This window comes from Oncorhynchus keta, chromosome 17 (genome assembly GCF_023373465.1).
Source record: "Oncorhynchus keta strain PuntledgeMale-10-30-2019 chromosome 17, Oket_V2, whole genome shotgun sequence".
In the NCBI taxonomy this organism is placed as follows: Eukaryota; Metazoa; Chordata; class Actinopteri; order Salmoniformes; family Salmonidae; genus Oncorhynchus; species Oncorhynchus keta.
The window spans coordinates 14,496,532-14,515,825 of NC_068437.1; the positions used below are offsets into that span (position 1 = coordinate 14,496,532).

At 41.3% G+C, this 19,294-nt stretch overlaps 1 protein-coding gene across 2 annotated transcripts; it reads left to right on the forward strand.

The window, feature by feature from the left end:
• Positions 1-5,787: 5,787 nt before the first annotated feature.
• LOC118396479 (troponin I, fast skeletal muscle-like) lies at positions 5,788-17,318 on the forward strand. Of its 2 annotated transcripts, none has more exons than XM_035790719.2 (7): positions 5,788-5,880; positions 13,709-13,743; positions 13,863-13,899; positions 14,946-15,074; positions 15,508-15,597; positions 15,703-15,879; positions 16,613-17,318. In XM_035790719.2, exons 2-7 carry the CDS (start codon positions 13,736-13,738, stop codon positions 16,706-16,708), a joined length of 537 nt encoding a protein of 178 aa, XP_035646612.1. In that variant the 5' UTR covers positions 5,788-5,880; positions 13,709-13,735; the 3' UTR covers positions 16,709-17,318. The 2 variants fall into 2 exon arrangements, with proteins under 2 accessions (XP_035646612.1, XP_035646613.1); XM_035790720.2 differs by having other exon boundaries at positions 5,810-5,889; positions 13,711-13,743.
• The last annotated feature ends 1,976 nt before the right edge of the window (positions 17,319-19,294 follow it).

Below are 19,294 nucleotides of genomic sequence, written 5' to 3' on the forward strand. Positions count from 1 at the left end.
CACAGTGACCATACATACAGTGCCTTGCGAAAGTATTCGGCCCCATTGAACTTTGCGACCTTTTGACTTTCTTCAAACATAAAGATATAAAACTGTATTTTTTTGTGAAGAATCAACAACAAGTGGGACACAATCATGAAGTGGAACGACATTTATTGGATATTCCAAACTTTTTTAACAAATCAAAAACTGAAAAATTGGGCGTGCAAAATTATTCAGCCCCCTTAAGTTAATACTTTGTAGCGCCACCTTTTGCTGCGATTACAACTGTAAGTCGCTTGGGGTATGTCTCTATCAGTTTATCAGTCTCTATCAGGCGTGCCATTCTAACACCTGGATATGTTCATTTTTGAACCATTCCATTGTAGATTTTGTATTATGTTTTGGATCATTGTCTTGTTGGAAGACAAATCTCCGTCCCAGTCTAAGGTCTTTTGCAGACTCCATCAGGTTTTCTTCCAGAATGGTCCTGTATTTGGCTCCATCCATCTTCCCATCAATTTTAACCATCTTCCCTGTCCCTGCTGAAGAAAAGCAGGCCCAAACCATGATGCTGCCACCACCATGTTTGACAGTGAGGATGGTGGTTCAGGGTGATGAGCTGTGTTGCTTTTACGCCAAACATAACGTTTTGTATTGTTGCCAAAAAGTTCAATTTTGGTTTCATCTGACCAGACCACCTTCTTCCACATGTTTGGTGTGTCTCCCAGGTGGCTTGTGGCAAACTTTAAACAACACTTTTTATGGATTACTTTAAGAAAGGGCTTTCTTCTTGCCACTCTTCCATAAAGGCCAGATTTGTGGAATATACGACTGATTGTTGTCCTATGGACAGAGTCTCCCACCTCAGCTGTAGATCTCTGCAGTTCATCCAGAGTGATCATGGGCCTCTTGGCTGCATCTCTGATCAGTCTTCTCCTTGTATGAGCGGAAAGTTTAGAGGGACGGCCAGGTCTTGGTAGATTTGCAGTGGTCTGATACTCCTTCCATTTCAATATTATCGCTTGCACAGTGCTCCTTGGGATGTTTAAAGCTTGGCAAATCTTTTTGTATCCAAATCCGGCTTTAAACTTCTTCACAACAGTATCTCGGACCTGCCTGGTGTGTTCCTTGTTCTTCATGATGCTCTCTGCGCTTTTAACGGACCTCTGAGACTATCACAGTGCAGGTGCATTTATACGGAGACTTGATTACACACAGGTGGATTGTATTTATCATCATTAGTCATTTAGGTCAACATTGGATCATTCAGAGATCCTCACTGAAAAATATATATGCCATTTAGCAGACGCTTTTATCCAAAGCGACTTACAGTCATGTGTGCATACATTCTACGTATGGGTGGTCCCGGGAATTGAACCCACTACCCTGGCGTTACAAGTGCCATGCTCTACCAACTGTGCTACAGTGCTACAGAATGTCATTCCACTTCATGATTGTGTCCCACTTGTTGTTGATTCTTCACAAAAAAATACAGTTTTATATCTTTATGTTTGAAGCCTGAAATGTGGCAAAAGGTCGCAAAGTTCAAGGGGGCCGAATACTTTCGCAAGGCACTGTACATATCCCAACCAGAGCCATGGATTACCGGCAACATCAGAACTGAGCTGAAGGCTAGAGCTGCCGCTTACAAGAGCGAAGCACTAATCCGGATGCTTATAAGAAATCCAGCTATGCCCTCAGACGAACCATCAAACAGGCAAAGTGTCAATAAAGGACTAAGATTGAATCCTACTACACCAGCTCTGATGCTCGTTGGATGTGGCAGGGCTTGAAAACGGATAAGGACTACAAAGGGAAACCCGTCCACGAGCTGCCCAGTCATGCGAGCCTAGCAGGTGGGCTAAATGCTTTTTTGCTCACTTCGAGGCGAGCAACACTGAAGCATGCATGAGAGCACCAGCTGTTCCGGACGACTGTGTGATCACGCTGTCCGTAGACAACGTGAGTAAGATATTTAAACAGGTCAACATTCACAAGGCCGCAGGGCCAGATGGATTACCAGGACGCGTATTCAGAGCATGCTCGGACCAGTGTCTTCATTGACATTTTCAACGTCTCCCTGACCGAGTCTGTAATACCAACATGTTTCAAGCAGACCACCATAGTTCATGTGCCCAAGGAAGCAAAGGTAACCTGCCTAAATGACTACCGCCCCGTAGCACACACACGTCATATAGTGCTTTGAAAGGCTGGTCATGGCTCAAATCAAAAATGTCATCCAGGAAACCCTAGTCCCACTCCAATTTACATACCGCCCTAACAGATCCTTAGGTGACGCAATCTCAATCACACTCCACACTACCCGTTCCCATCTAGACAAAAGGTACACCTACATGAGAATGCTGTTTATGAATAAAGCTCATCGTTCAACACCATAGTGCCCTCAAAGCTCATCACTAAGCTAAGGACAGTGGTATTAAACACCTCCCTCTGCAACTGGATCCTAGAATTCCTGATGGGCCGCCGCCAGATGGTAAGGGTAGGTAACAACACATCTAGCACGCTGATCCTCAACACGGGAGCCCCTCAGGGATGTGTGCTTAGTCCCCTGTTGGAGTCGCCAAGCACGACTCCAACACCATCATTAAGCTTGCAGATGACAAAACACTGGTAGGCCTGATTACCGACAATGAAGAGACAGCCTATAGGGAGGAGGTCAGAGATCTGGCATTGTTGTGGCAGGAGAAAAACCTCTCCCTTAACGTAGGCAAGACAAAGGAGATTATCGTGGACTACAGGAAAAGAAGGACTGAACACACACCCCATTCACATCGACTGGGCTGTAGTGGAGCGGGTCGAAAGTTTCAAGTTCCTTGATGTCCACATCACCAACAAACTATTATAAGTCCAAACACACCAAGAAAGTAATGAAAAGGGCACGACAATACCCTTTAACCCTCAGGAGACTTAAAATATTTGGCAGGGGTCCCCAGATCCTCAAAAAGTTCTGTAGCTGCACCATCTAGAGCATCCTGACCAGTTGCATTATCTCCTGGTATTGCAAATGCTCGGCATCCGACTGTAAACCACGACAGAGGGTAGTGCGTACAGCCCAGTACATCACTGGGACCAAGCTTCCTGCTATCCAGGACCTATATACTAGGCGGTGTCAGAGGAAGGCCCAAAAAATTGCCAAAGACTCCAGTCACCCAAGTCATAGACTTTTCTCTCTGCTACCGCACTGCAAGAGGTACCAGAGTGCCAAGTTTAGGTCCAAAAGGCACCTTAACAGCTTCTAGCCCCAAGACTGCTGAACAATTAATCAAATGGCCACCCGGACTATTTGCATTGACATTCCCAACCCTTTGTTATTACACTGCAGTTACTCGCTATGCATAGTCACTTTACCCCTACCTACATTTACAAATTACCTCGACTAACCTGTATCCCCGCACAATGACTCGGTACCGGTACGGAGTCAATGTTGCCTCATTATTGTTATTTTATGATGTTACTTTTTTTCTTCTTCTTTAGTTCATATAGTAAATATTTTTTCTTAACTATATTTCCTTAAAACTTCCTTTTTGGTTAAGGGATTGTAAGGAAGCATTTCGTGGTAAGGTCTAAACCTTCGGCGCGTGTGACAAATACATTTGATTTGATTTGAAATTGCATCTTGATGACATCACACATTTCTGTTAGGGGGGTCTTCCTATCCTTGACCCTATCACAGTATTATTAGCCTTATCCCACACACTCAGGGATAACACAACCTCTGCTGTGGCCTGTCTGTCACCAGCCTCCATGACCTATAACCGGCATGACTTCAGCTCTCCCTTTCATCATTCCACCACCCCGGGGTCCTCCCTTTCTGGCGCTCAGTGGTGCTACATTTCCCTTACGGTTTTCCTTTCTTCTCCTCCTTCCTTTCTGTCTCCCCCATACCCGGATTGCATGCTGAGGCTGCTGTCTTCACTAACTCGTCTGTCCAACCCATTAGCGACGTGACGTCTGCAAAAAGCCCTTTTTTACATACAATCGGGGATTTGTATTCCGAAGTGTAGAACTGAACAGTACATGAGGTCACCAATCCCATATTCCTACTCATTGATTAATGAATCACTTTAAGACTGCAGGACATGATTGATTTACATTTATTCTTATTTTTTAATATATCTTTTTTTACCGATTATTATTTTGTATGCACATTGTACTCAGTTTGTATTGACTGCTATATTCCCATTGCAACACAGTGTTGGATTCAACGTAGTCTGGCTGTCTAAAAGAAACAGCTCCTTAGCTAACATCATACACTTTATCAAATCATACAATACTGTATGACGCACTACAACACTACTTTGTTCTGTTCAGGTGTACCCTTTTTCTCAGTGCTGGTCTCTGTTTAGGATGAACACTGCTCAGCGCCACCTCAACCCGGTAAGTTCTGGAAGAAAAGCCCAAGCACGATGCTGTTGTATACTGAACAAAAATATAAATGCAACATGCAACACTTAAGATAAGTGAGTTTACAGCTCATAGAAGAAAATCAGTCAATTAAAATGAATTCATTAGGCCCTAATGACTGGAAAGGGGCACAGCCATGGGTGGACCTGGGAGGGCATACTGTAGGCCCACCCAGTTGGGGGACAGGCCCACCCACTGGGGAGCCAGGCCCAGCTTATCAGAATGATTTTTTTCCTCCACAAAAGGGCTTTATTACAGACAGAAATACTCCTCAACACCCCTCCCCACCACCCCCCTCAGACAATCGCACAGGTGAAGAAGCCTGGACTGGCATGGTTACAGTTGGTCTGCAGTTGTGAGGCCGGTTGGACGTACTGACAAATTCTATAAAACGACGGCAGCGGCTTATAGTTGAGAAATTAACATAACATTTTCTGCCCATAGCTCTGGTGGACATTCCTGCATTCAACATGCCAATTGCACGCTCCCAAAATATGAGACATCTGTAGCATTGTGTTGTGTGACAAAACTGCACATTTTAGAGTTGCCTTTTATTGTCTTCAGCACAAAGTGCACCTGTGCAGTGATCATGCTTTTAATCAGCTTCTTGCTGTGCCACACCTGTCAGGTGGCTGGATTATCTTGGCGAAGGAGAAATGCTCACTAACAGGGATATAAACAAATTTGTGCAGAACATTTGAGAGAAAATAAGCTTTTTGCATGTATGGAACCTTTCTGTGATCTTTTATTTCAGCTCATGAAACATGGGACCAACCCTTTACATGTTGGGTTCATATTTTTCTTCAGTATATATTGCATCACCATCAACTGCTCACTGTTTCTCTACAGTAGCTTGCACTGTAGGCCACACTGTTGTCAGTTCTTGATAATTATAAGTCTATGGTCACTTGATTAACAGCTTCCTGAACAGTCTCCTTCACTTTGCAGACAAAACCAATTCACTGGGACCTTTTATCACGTCACACTTACTACACCTGCCGTCTCCTTAACTTTCATCACTGAGTGTTCCCTCCTTTCCCTCTTTTCTTCTCCCTGCTTAAACTGGTGGTGGTGGTGGTACACTTCCATATCACACCGCCACTTCTTTGTTGACATGTTTTTCTAAATCTCCCTATCAAACACACTAGCAACTCTAAACCGATCTCTCAATTCTTCACACTTTCTAAGCGAAGGTGCCTATCTAACTGGCAGTAGTAAACCAAGATACCCACAACCAATCAAAAAGGAAGTACTAAATAAGGCTGTTGTCTAAAGGAAAGTGTGAAGGAGGGGGTTCTTGCTTGCCAGCCTATTGGCCCGTGGATGAATTTGCTTCCATAAACAGAAAGATTGGATTTCCTTGGCCATTGGGGAATGCAATATATACCATCTTATAATTCCATCTGCTGCTGTAGCCACTAGCCAGTCTCACCCATCCCTCTGCCAAAATCTGTCGCTCTCCTCTTCCTACTTAGCTCTTAGGTAAGAACTGCTATTCTTTCAGCCTGCTCTGCTGGTGAATTGGTTGGATCTATTCATTTAGTCGTTTTCTGTTTCCTAGTTTTAAATCCGTTGGTGCTGGTATATGTTAGCTTTATATTGGGGGTTTTGGATTTAATGCATCTGTTTGGACCTGGAGGTTTTTGTGGTGTTGCTTTCTTGAATTCTGTCGGAGTTGTTGTTTCAAGCAGATTTATTGCCCAAATGTTTATGATTACTGCATGTTTTTATTGAAGTACCTTGCAAACATTTGTGAAAGAGATATGCAGCACTTTCTACATTACAGTAAGGTGTGTCTCAGCTGTTCTCGACTTAGATGCTGTTTATGGGGGCCGTTTGACATTGCTAATATCAACACCATGTCCATTTCTGAGGTAAAGAGGTAAACAAGAGGTAATCCAACCAATATTGCGGAGATATAGGTGGGCTATGTTCATACAGTCACCTGCCTTGATATGCAGTCCGACAAAGTGTTGAAACGTGACACCTTTAATTGATGGATAATAGTGTTTATCTTGGTGTCAACACAAACTATTTTGATTTAACTAATACTTTAAAGATAAAGGCTCAGGCTGGAGTATCTCAAAATTGAGGATGGTTATGTTGATGGTGGGGATGGCAAGGCATGTACCGTGGTAAAGCAGCTACCTCAGGTTGATGAATTGGGTTCACATAATAAAGGAGATCATAGAGGATTATACTACGTTATCACAGAGATGATATCAGTTAAGACTTTTGTCCTGCCATTGCAATGTGATACAGTGATTGTCAGCTTTCTAAACATGTCTTTGTGCGCTGAATGAAGTCACTGCATTTGTATATCAGTGTTTAATCAAGTGTGAAGTTAACTTCAAGCATTGAAGGCTGCATGTTGATATTCCATGGTTTTATGTATATGCAATGATACCAACACTCATGTCACAGAAATCTTTTTTATCACATGCGTTGATACGTTTTAGTATGCAATATCCTCAAATAATGTCTTTCTAAAGATGTGTACATATCCAAAGTACGACAAGAAGAGTTCCCTTTTGGTCAGGAGTGTAACACCTGCTTCCAAATCACACACTCAAACACGTAGATCCCCTGAACGCAGCTCACTCTCCAGATCCCAATCACCTGAATTCTAATCACCTGTTCACACACCTGTTCAATCACCTGTTCACACACCTAAATAGTATCACACACTATTTAGTTCAGTTCTTTGCACCCCGTCACTGTGAGGTATTGTTTGTTTTGTGACACATGTCGTTCAGCGATCTGGGTTGCCCATGATGCACACCTCCCGTGTATGATAGTTTTTGCCTGCCTGATTAACAATGCTTTTTTGCCTATTCCCTGCCTGTACTTTAGCTGGATATCCTGTTCTCTACCCATTGCCTGATCTCCCGGACTACTTTACTAGCCTTTTCCCTGCCTGTACTGTTGCCCTTATGGACCCCCTGTGTATGACATTCTACCTGTTCCTGGACCCAGCTACCTGCATCCTCCTGTGGTCCTTTGCAAAAAACATTTGCTGTGCACTGTGCTTGAAACCAGCACTCTGTCTTCCCTTGTGTTCATTACTTTTTATGTCTATTTTGAGGAATTAGAAATGTTTTTCACTGATATCAATGTCACCGATGATGACCATCTTTGAAAGCGTTTTCCATTTCAAACTTACCCAGCTGATAAGCCTCTTTGATTTTTACTGAGGATAGTCACTGTCCATGGCACCATCTGCCAAAGAAGAGGAGCCAAAGGCACATCTAATAATTTACGAAAGCACTGGGATTATCAAATTCACAATACATGTTTATAGGATATTTAGGTTTAGCAGATTTATCCAGGGGCTTTTATTGTGGTATCTGACATCAGTTCTGACCACAGGTGTTTAAACGCCAACTCAAAGTAGTTATGTACGTCTTGAAGCACTGGAGTTGTCTCATTGGTCTGTTGCAGGCAGGGGAACCTTTATGTCAGATGGTGTGGAACATCTCTGCCATCCCAGGGATGTTCTAGAGGGTAAGGTGGGCATCAACAGAGGTGGTATCAGGTTGTTGATAATCTCTCAGCCTTCCATTACGGCACTTCTCATGGATAACAGCTGGTTCTCATATATTTAGCCTAATTTAGACCCTGCTGCTTTTTTTCCAGGGCCAAATGGGCCTCACTTGCATTAGTAGGCTATAGTGTTTCCCCTTAGCAGAACACTTATGGCAGAATCCACTGTATAGGGACATTCCTGGGTGACTCAACTTGGCACGACTACTGCACAATCCTCCTTAAGAGATTCCGGGAGAGGTAATTGGTACATCTGTTTAGGTTAGGTGAACGTTCCATCAACGTTAATCTGAACAGGATTGGAAAACACAAACAATTTGATAGTTTGATACTCATTAGAATATGTGAAAAGTTAAGACCTTTAACCATTGTAGGTACATCACATAAGTTGACATAATGGTGAATTGTAATTCTTATTTTTTTCCACTGTAAAACAAAACCAGGTAGTTTATAACAAAAAGTTGCCAAGGAAATCTAAAACTAATTCATGATACAAACAAGATTTGAAATGTCCCACTTTCAAGTACAAAAAATGTGAAACATTTCTGCAGCAATGGGAAAAAAAACTGGTAATTTCTCATTGGCAAGTAATGTACTAAATGAGTTGGAAATGTATATGAAATAATTTGTGGTGGGCACCAATATCAATAATTCGATATAATATTGGTATCAATATGAAATGGGTATATCGTAATAAAATAAAATGTTATTTGTCACGTACGCTGAATAAAACAGGTGTAGTCCTTACAGTGAAATGCTTACTTACAAGCCCTTAACCAACAATGCAGTTTTAAGAAAAATAAGTGTTGAGAAAGTATTTACTAAACAAACTGAAGTAAACAAATACAAATAAGAATGAAGAAAATAGAAAAACAACAATTAAAGAGCAACAATAAAGTAACATTAGATTGGCTACATACAGGGGGTACCAGTACAGAGTCAATGTGCGGGGGCACAGGTTAGTCAAGGTAATTGAGGTAATAGAGTGGGGCAAAAAAGTATTTAGTCAGCCACCAATTGTGCAAGTTCTCCCACTTAAAAAGATGAGAGGCCTGTAATTTTCATCATAGGTACACTTCAACTATGGCAGACAAAATAAAAATAAAAATCTGCAAAAAATCACATTGTATGATTTTTTTATGAATTTATTTGCAAACAAAATATATGTCCGTATACCCAGTCACTACAAAGATACAGGTGTTTAGATGTCAGAAAGGAAGGAAACCACTTAGGGATTTCACCATGAGGCCATGATGATAGATCAACAACATTGCAGTGAAAAGAAGGAAGCCTGTACATAATATAAATGTTCCAAAACCTGTTTGCAACAAGGCACTTTAAAGTAATAATGATTACAAAGTGTTATGTTTGGGGCAAATCCAATACAACACATTACTGAGTACCACTCTCCATATTTTCAAGCATAGTGGTGGCTGCATCATGTTATGGATGTGCTTGTAATCATTAAGGACTGTGGGGTTTTTCAGGTAAAAAAAAAACGAATGGAGCTAAGCACAGGAAAAGTCCTATAGGAAAACCTGGTTCAGTGTGTTTTCCATCAGACACTGGGAGATGAATTCACCTTTCAGCAGGACAAATTACAGTCTTGACGTAAATCTCCTTGAAAATCTATGTCAAGACCTGAAAATGGTTGTCTAGCAATGATCAACAACCAATTTGACAGAGTTTGAAACATATTGAAAAGAATAATAGGCAAATGTTGCACAATCCAGGTGTGAAAAGCTCTTACAGACTGACCCAGAAAGACTCAAAGCTGTAATCACTGCCAAAGGTGCTTCTACAAAGTATTGACTCAGGGGTGTGAATACTTACAGTACCTACTCATTCAAGGGATTTTCAATTTTTTAAAACTATTTTTTACATTGTAGAAGAATAGCGAAGTCATCAACACTGTGAAATAACACACATGGAATAATGTAGTAACCAAAACAGTGTTAAACAAATCAAAATATATGTTACCTTTGAGATTCTTCAAAGCAGGCACCATTTGCCTTGATGACAGCTTTGCATACTCTTGCCATTCTCTCATCCAGCTTCATGAGGAATGCTTTTCCAACAGTCTTGAAGGAGTTCCCACATATGCTGAGCACTTGTTGGCTGCTTTTCCTTCACTCTGCGGTTCAACTAATCCCAAACCATCTCAATTGGTTTGAGGTCAGGTGATTGTGGAGGCCAGGTCATCTGATGCAGCACCATCACTCTTGTTCTTGGTCAAATAGCCCTTACACAGCCTGGAGGTGTGTTTTGGATTATTGTCCTGTTGAAAAACAAATAATAGTCCCACTAAGCGCAAACCAGGTGGGATGGCGTATCGCTGCAGAATTCCATGCTGGTTACATGTGCCTTGAATTCTAAATAAATCACTGACAGTGTCACCAGCAAAACACCCACATACCATCACACCTCCTCCTCCATGCTTCACGGTGGGAACCACACATGCGAGATCATCCATTCATCTCATCTTATTATTGGTGTCCTTTAGTATTGGTTTCTTTACAGCAGGCCTGATTCACGCAGTCTCCACTGAACAGTTGATGTTGAGATGTCTGTTTACTTAAACTCTGTGAAAAATGATTTTGGGCTGCAATTCCTGAGGCTGGTAATTCTAATGAACTTATCCTCTGGGTCTTCCTTTCCTGTGGTGGTCCTCCAGTTGAAGAAACGTTCGAAGCCACTAAGAAAATTTTGAAGTTCTTGAAATGTTCCATATTGTCTGACCTTCATGCCTTAAAGTAATGTTGGACTGTTGTTTCTCTTTGCTTATTTGAGCTGTTTTTGCCATAATGTGGACTTTTATCAAATCGGGCTATCTTCTGTATACCACCACCAACCTTGTCACAACACAACTGATTGGCTCAAACACGTTAAGAAGGAAAGAAATTCCACAAATTAACTTTCAGCCATGCACACCTGTTAATTTAAATGAATTCCAGGTGACTTAAATAAAGGTTAAATAAAAATAAAATAAAAAAGACTACCTCATGAAGCTGGTTGAGAGAATGGCAAGAGTGTGCAAAGGCAAGCGGTTGCTACTTTGAAGATTCTCAAATATAAAATATATTTTGATTTATTTAACACTTTTTTGGTAACTACATGATTCCATATGTGTTATGTCATAGTTTTGGTGTCTGAATTAGTATTCTACAATGTAGAACATAGTAAGAACATAGAAAAACACTTGCATGAGTAGGTGTGTCCATACCTTTGACTGGAACTGTATGTAAATTAGATATTTCATTTGCAAACATTTCTAAAAGCATGTTTTCACTTTGTCATAATTTTTTTTAAATACAAGCTAGCTACACTTGCTACACTAGCTAGCTGGCTGCTAGTGTAGTTTGAAAACAACAATCAAAACAAGTAATCCAGAGTAGCTATAACACACGCATACATATTTTTAACAACATAGCAAACACAACATATCACTTTATTTTTTATATCTCTTACCTTTTCAGCCATCCGGTATTGAATCCCTTAGCTAGCTAGCAAGTAAACTCTCTCCACTTTGTGAAAGCAAATACAAGGTTCACTCTTGACACTAACACAAAGTTATTTCCATTCCTTACGTCCACAAAGTAAAAGTAAATGTGAAAGATGTATAAAAGTCTGGGTAACAAGTTTTAAATGGTAATGACATTTCAGACAAATTGTCACGTCCTGACTGTAGTTCCTTTTTTATGCCTCTATTTTAGTTTGGTCAGGGCGTGAGTTGGGGTGGGCATTGTGTGTTTTAGTTCTGTGTGTTGTATTTCTAGGTGTTTGGCCTGGTATGGGTCCCAATCAGAGGCAGCTGTCAATCGTTGTCTCTGATTGAGAACCATACTTAGGCAGCCTGTTTTCCCACTATGGTTTGTGGGTAGTTGTTTTCCATTTCAGTGTTCGCACAATACGGGACTGTTTCGGTTTTCGTGTATTCGCTTGTTCTTTTGTATTTAGTGTTCAGTTTATTAAAGGAAATATGAACACGTACCACGCTGCACCTTGGTCCTCACCTTCTTCCACCACAGACGGCCGTTACACAAATGGACAGTCCAGTTCTCACTCTGTTCACCTGCCAACAGCTAGCAGTGAAGGAGATGGTGTCATGGTGGTTGCCTCTGGACAGCATACTCCAGGGCAAAACCCAGACAACATGTCGATGCAATATGCATCTCAAAAAATGTAATCGTCTCGATTTAAGCTACTTCAAGCAAGGCAAAGCAGTGATGCCCATGCTGACCCTGTCTATTAACAGTGACTGGAGTCAGATAAGATCTCGCGTCAAGGATTCTAATGGATTTGAATGAATGGATAGAAAGGCATGAATACCCTGGTGCCTTTTCTTAGGTTTTGATGCAGTTTTAGACAATTTTGAGATTTTGAGCATAAAATCACCAGAATCATTGAGAAAAAACATTAAATAGCAAAAAACAAAAATCATAGCAGCTTTTTGTATTTGATTATCACACGGGTACGCCCTGCCTACCCTGAATGCATGTCACTATTGCAATGTTATTTATAAATCTGATATGATATAATAAAAAAAACTGCAACTTACAGTACATTCGGAAAGTATTCAGTCCGCTTGACTATTTACACATTTTGTCACGTTACAGCCTTATTCTAATGGATTAAATCATTTACACACAATCAATCTGCACACAATACTGAATAATGACAAAGCGAAAATCGTAATTTTTTTTTACAAAAACTGATGTACCTTATTTACATAAGTATTCAGACCCTTTGCTATGAGACATGAAATTGAGCTCAGGTGCATCCTGTTTCCATTGATCATCCTTGAGATTATTTCTACAACTTGATTGGAGTCCACCTGTGGTAAAGTCAATTGAATGGACATGATTTGACAAGGCACACACCTGTCTATATAAGGTCCCACAGTTGACAGTCCGCGTCAGAGCAAAAAAACAAACCATGAGGTCGAAGGAATTGTCCGTAGAGCTCCGTGACAGGATTGTGTGGAGGCACAGATCTGGGGAAGAGTACCAAAAAATGTCTGCAGCAGTGAGGAAACCTGACACCATCCCTATGGTGAAGCATGGTGGTGGCAGCATCATGCTGTGGGGATGTTTTTCATCAGCAGGGACTGGGAGACTAGTCAGGATCGAGGGAAAGATGAATGGAGCAAAGTACAGAGAGATCCTTGATGAAAACTTGCTCCATAGTGCTCCGGACCTCAGACTGGGGCGAAGGTTCACCTTTCAACAGGACAACAACCAAGACTATGCAGAAGTGGCTTAGGGAGTGGCCCAGCCCGGACTTGAACCCGTTTGAACATCTCTGGAGAGATCTAAAAATAGTTGCGCAGTGACGCTCCCCAGCCGACCTGACAGAGCTTGAGAGGCTCTGCAGAGATGAATGGGAGGAAGTCCCCAAATACAAGTGTGCCAAGCTTGTAGAATCATACCCAAGAAGACTTAAAGTTTGTAATCGCTGCCAAAGGTGCTTGAACAAAGTACTGAGTAAAGGGTCTGGATACTTATGTAAAGGTGATATTTCAGTTTAAATGTCTTATGAATTTGCATAATATTCTTAACCTGTTTTTGCTTTGTCATTATGAGGTATGTGTAGATTGATGAGTGGAAAAAAACTATATAATACATTTTAAAATAAGGATGTAACCTAACAAAATGTGGAAAATCAAGGGGTCTGAATACTCTCCAAAGGCACTGTATATCAATACAAATTTTCCATATCAGTGCCCATCACTATAAATAATTGACCTCTCTTTTTTCACAGGGTGTGAAATTAAAGAAACGCCAAGATGTCAGAGTGAGTAACTTAGAACGAACAAAGATTATGATCAAACATTTATTATGACGTAAATGACCCAGTCCAAGTTTTCCCTTAATCTTTTTTAAAAAATCAAACAATATATTATACCTCCACAGGAAAAAGATGTCTTCGAGTCGGAGGCATTACCTGAAGGTAAACATTTTCAAATATCTGATGTTAATCATTGTTTCATTATTTTTTTTATTTTTTTACTGCAGTAGCAACCATGGGAACATGCTTTGAGTTGGGGGTGCTTGTGGGGGGAGGGGGAGAGAGTGAAAAAAACTCCTTTATCAATAAATTACATTTACAATTGTGTTTTTTTTTGTCTGAAAAAAGGCCTTTTATAAACTAATTCCATGCAATTCTACGTCATTTACATGACATTACCAGAATATTTTTGTATGTTTTTTATATTTTTTAATACTCTGACCGTGACAAGCTGAGAGTAATAAAAACGACCGGGTCTTAAATTCAAACAATAGCTCTGGCCAATGAAGAGACCCTAGGCTAGTAAACAAACTTTCCAGTGGCAGTGACTCACCCAATGGTGAATATGAAGCCTAGGCTACTCACCGGTGATGTTTGATGCACTCGTGCCTATAGCCTGACAGTGGCAACGAACCATAGAAATATAATCCGTAGATAGCAGTTCCCATTCAAGTCAGGACTGACAGCCATTGCTAGCTCACCCATGAGTTTAACCGTCAAATTTCCAGGGTTAGAGGTTCCAAAACCCTTCTATTGATTATATGTTTATGGCCACAATGTAATAATCTGTTCCATATTAGGTGTGCGTGCTGCCCAAATTGCGGCCTTCCCGACTGTAAATCCTTGTGATAAAACTTAATCCACAGTTATTTTTAGAAGCTTTTGATCTTCTGTGGCAAAATTATGCTCTCTGGTGTAGTATTTTATTTATGTCTGTACAGACAGGAGTAATACAAATTTAAATTTAAATAAAACAATTACAATTTTGCCCAAATTATTTCAATGAATCAGGGAGTGATCCAGCACCTCCAGCACCCCTGCTTCCTTCGGCTATGTCAGCAACCATAAATACAAGGGTTATACTGGAGAACACAAGTACATCATATCTTACGGTTAAGTTTTACATGAAAGCCTGTTTACAAAAAAGTCTACTTGATTCCGGTCGGGCTTTTCATAAGTGTAACCTGCATGCTTTTCATTGTCTCCAGAGCTTGATGCTCTCCATTGCTAAAGGCTTACTGGAAGATGAGGCAAAGGAGAATGAGCAGGAGAGAATAAGATGGATGGAAGAGAACTGCCCTCCACTGTCCCTACCAGGGGGTACTCAACAGTTAATGGTAAACCAAACAACTAATCTAATAATTACATTATATTCCTCAAGCTAGGGGGGTGGCCGATGCCATCACTTCAGACAAACTCCTTGAATGCCCTACTCATTGAAGTTTGCAGTTGTGTCAAGATAATATACTTGGGTTATTGTTTTCAACGGGAAAGATTCAAAAATATCTGGAGTGCATCTTTAATTTGGTACTTCACTCCATAATCAAAGTTTGGTCTAACCCTAAATACATTTGGAGTGGGGTGTGGATGGATGTGCCTTTGTATAAAGATGATTACAACATTTGTTGCTGTATTCAAACGTGTTGAATAACGTTTTCACTATTAGATAATATAAATAATAATATTAGTAGTTGTATTATCATTATGATGATGATGCTGAATATTATTATTATTATTATTAATGTCTGATATTTGTTGATATCACCTCAGGAGTTCTTGAAAGAGTTACACCATAAGATTGACGTGATAGATGAGGAGAGATATGATCTGGAGAACAAAGTGAACAAATCCACCAAGGAGGTATATCGAAATTCACTTTCCCTCACACCTCCTAAAACTTGAAATCCATTCCATCAGTAGAAACAATGTGTTGACAGTTGTTGTCCTCTTCTTTCCATTGACAAGATTGAAGATTTGAACATTAAAGTTATCGACTTGAAGGGCAAGTTCAAGAAGCCAACTTTGAGGAAAGTGCGTATGTCTGCTGATGCTATGCTCCAGGCTCTGCTGGGCTCCAAGCACAAGGTGTCCATGGATCTGAGAGCCAACCTGAAACAAGTAAAGAAGGAGGTGAAAGAAGAGGTGTGTAACTGTTCAATAACACAACAATTCTATTCTAGAGTTGTCTCATCGGCTAACTTTGTTCTGGTGCACTTATTCTGAGTCACTGATCATTTAGACAAATCACAATTTCGGAAGTCTTTCGAATTTCAGAAGGGGAGGGAACATTTGGACCATAGACTTGCCGAAAATTGTCTGAGAGTTTCCGTTTAGAGGGGTGGAGACTTAACTTGTCTCATTAGCACATTTTCTAACACGTCTCCCCCCAGAACTCAATCAAGCATCTGACGCAATTACACAAGATTTTAGTTCTGGGTGTCCAAGGTGACCCATTGGGAGACATTGTTATTGTAAAACCTGAGACCTTGTTATTATGTTCTATTGTAAGAGGTTGGTCTTACTGAAATGAGTTCATAGATGAGCTCAGCAGAGGGTGCCTATGTTAATAAGGCTGATTGATTTTTATATAGAGTTGCCCCAAACCACTAAGATATATTAGTGAGATATATTTGTATCCCCCTACTGTAAGTAGGATTGGGGGAAGGGTCAAGGGTCATCTACAGTAGATCTGTGGTTACGGGACAACTTCTACTGCAAGCCTTAAAATTGGCCATAGAACTGCTGCAAAAACAACTTCTGCTGGAACGATTATATGACGTGACAAACAAGCCTCCTTATTTACCTTTACCACGCTATCTCAAGGTTTCATGGACACCATTTAGTGAATTCTAAACCCTGAATGTTGCTATTGCAGGATAAGGAACTGCGTAATGTTGGAGACTGGCGTCAGAACATTGAAGACAAGTCTGGCATGGATGGCAGGAAGAAGATGTTTGAGTCCGAGAGTTAAATTAGTCCACATATAGATCCCGATAAGCCAAAGTTATTTGTTCGACCGAATGGGAAAACATTTGTGTGAGCATCTTTAATGGCTGATGCTAGAAATGGCTGATAAGCAACACATAGCTCAGAGTTTGTCATATTTATCACCATGGTATAATTTGCACCAGCGTATGTTTCTGTAAAACAAAAGTACAAATCAATTTTATTAGTGGAACAGAAAGGAATGAATACATTTTTTTCAGATTGCCAGAGACACTCAAAAGATGCATGTCAAATAACACTATTTTACAAGTCAAAAAAACATTTTAATTTGACACATCAAAAAACACAAGTCTATTATAGAATGTTGTGTGCACTGAATTTGCATGCACAATCCATTGAAGTCAAGCGCCACCACTATGGTCAGTAGCACTGTCAAAGCTGTAAAAAAAAAAAAAACTCTGCAAACAAGCACACACACGGACACGATTGTGATTACAATACCGCATTTGTAATAAGACAAAGTTATTTGTTCGACCGAATAGGAAAATGTTTGTGTGATCATATTTCATGGCTGATGCTAGCAATGGAGCATTGGGACAGAAACTTATTAATAAATGCTTTTCAGTTGGCCACAATTTCTTGTCCCTGTGTGATCAAGTCTATATTTTGTTTATGACTTGTCTATGTCTTCTCTACACTCTAAAGCATGCAGGGTTAAAAACAACCCAATTTTGATTATTTGGTAACCCAGTGCTGGGTGAATGTAGAACAGAACACACGTTGGGTTGTTTTGATCCAGCCAGTTGGGTTGCTTGAATAACCCAACATGTTGGGTTGTTAGGATTTCCCAAACAAGGGTTCATTTAACCATCATTTGGATATTATTTACTTTCATGCCAGGTTAACCTAGCAGCTGGTTCTTTTTATATTAATCCTCAGGTTATTTTCAGGAGGCGTGGCTTAGTAAAGGCATGGCTTTCAGGCCTTATTGGCCACCCGTGAGAGTACATGTAATTCCTGTTCATCATGTCAAGTTTACATACTGCACATAACATTTTTCTTTGTGTGCATTTGACACATTCTCCTATAATATTAAAACTCTGCAAACAGGCACACACACCGGACACGATGTGTTTACAATACCGCGTTTGTAATAAGCCAAAGTTATTTGTTTCTCTGAATGGGAAAACGTTTACATTTACATTTACATTTAAGTCATTTAGCAGACGCTCTTATCCAGAGCGACTTACAAATTGGTGCATACACCTTATGACAACCAGTGGAACAGCCACTTGCATCTAAATCTTGTTGGGGGGGGAGAAGGATTACCTACCCTTACTTACCCTATCCTAGGTATTCCTTGAAGAGGTGGGGTTTCAGGTGTCTCCGGAAGGTGGTGATTGACTCCGCTGTCCTGGCGTCGTGAGGAGTTTGTTCCACCATTGGGGGCCAGAGCAGCGAACAGTTTTGACTGGGCTGAGCGGGAACTGTACTTCCTCAGTGGTAGGGAGGCGAGCAGGCCAGAAGGTGGATGAACGCAGTGCCCTTGTTTGGGTGTAGGGCCTGATCAGAGCCTGGAGGTACTGAGGTGCTGTTCCCCTCACAGCTCCGTAGGCGAGCACCATGGTCTTGTAGCGGATGCGAGCTTCAACTGGAAGCCAGTGGAGAGAGCGGAGGAGCGGGGTGACGTGAGAGAACTTGGGAAGGTTGAACACCAGACGGGCTGCGGCGTTCTGGATGAGTTGTAGGGGTTTAATGGCACAGGCAGGGAGCCCAGCCAACAGCGAGTTGCAGTAATCAAGACGGGAGATGACAAGTGCCTGGATTAGGACCTGCGCCGCTTCCTGTGTGAGGCAGGGTCGTACTCTGCGGATGTTGTAGAGCATGAACCTACAGGAACGGGACACCGCCTGATGTTAGTTGAGAACGTCAGGGTGTTGTCCAGGATCACGCCAAGGTTCTTAGCGCTCTGGGAGGAGGACACAATGGAGTTGTCAACCGTGATGGCGAGATCATGGAACGGGCAGTCCTTCCCCGGGAGGAAGAGGAGCTCCGTCTTGCTGAGGTTCAGCTTGAGGTGGTGATCCGTCATCCACACTGATATGTCTGCCAGACATGCAGAGATGCGATTCGCCACCTGGTCATCAGAAGGGGGAAAGGAGAAGATTAATTGTGTGTCGTCTGCATAGCAATGATAGGAGAGACCATGTGAGGTTATGACAGAGCCAAGTGACTTGGTGTATAGCGAGAATAAGAGAGGGCCTAGAACAGAGCCCTGGGGGACACCAGTGGTGAGAGCGCGTGGTGAGGAGACAGATTCTCGCCACGCCACCTGGTAGGAGCGACCTGTCAGGTAGGACGCAATCCAATGGGCCGCGCCGGAGATGAGTGAGCATTTGACCTAAGATCAGGATCAAACTATCAGGATAAAAAATGTTAGCTAGTTAGTCCATAAGGTTCCTGACATCCATCCCAGAGTCAGAGAAGAACGGATAGTGATCCCTTTGCTTTGAGAGTCCCTGCTGCTTCATCCTAGCTCGTCATCCTAGCTAGTCAAAATACAGAATAATATTGCATTGTGTCAACATTGATGACAGTTTAGAAACTGGAG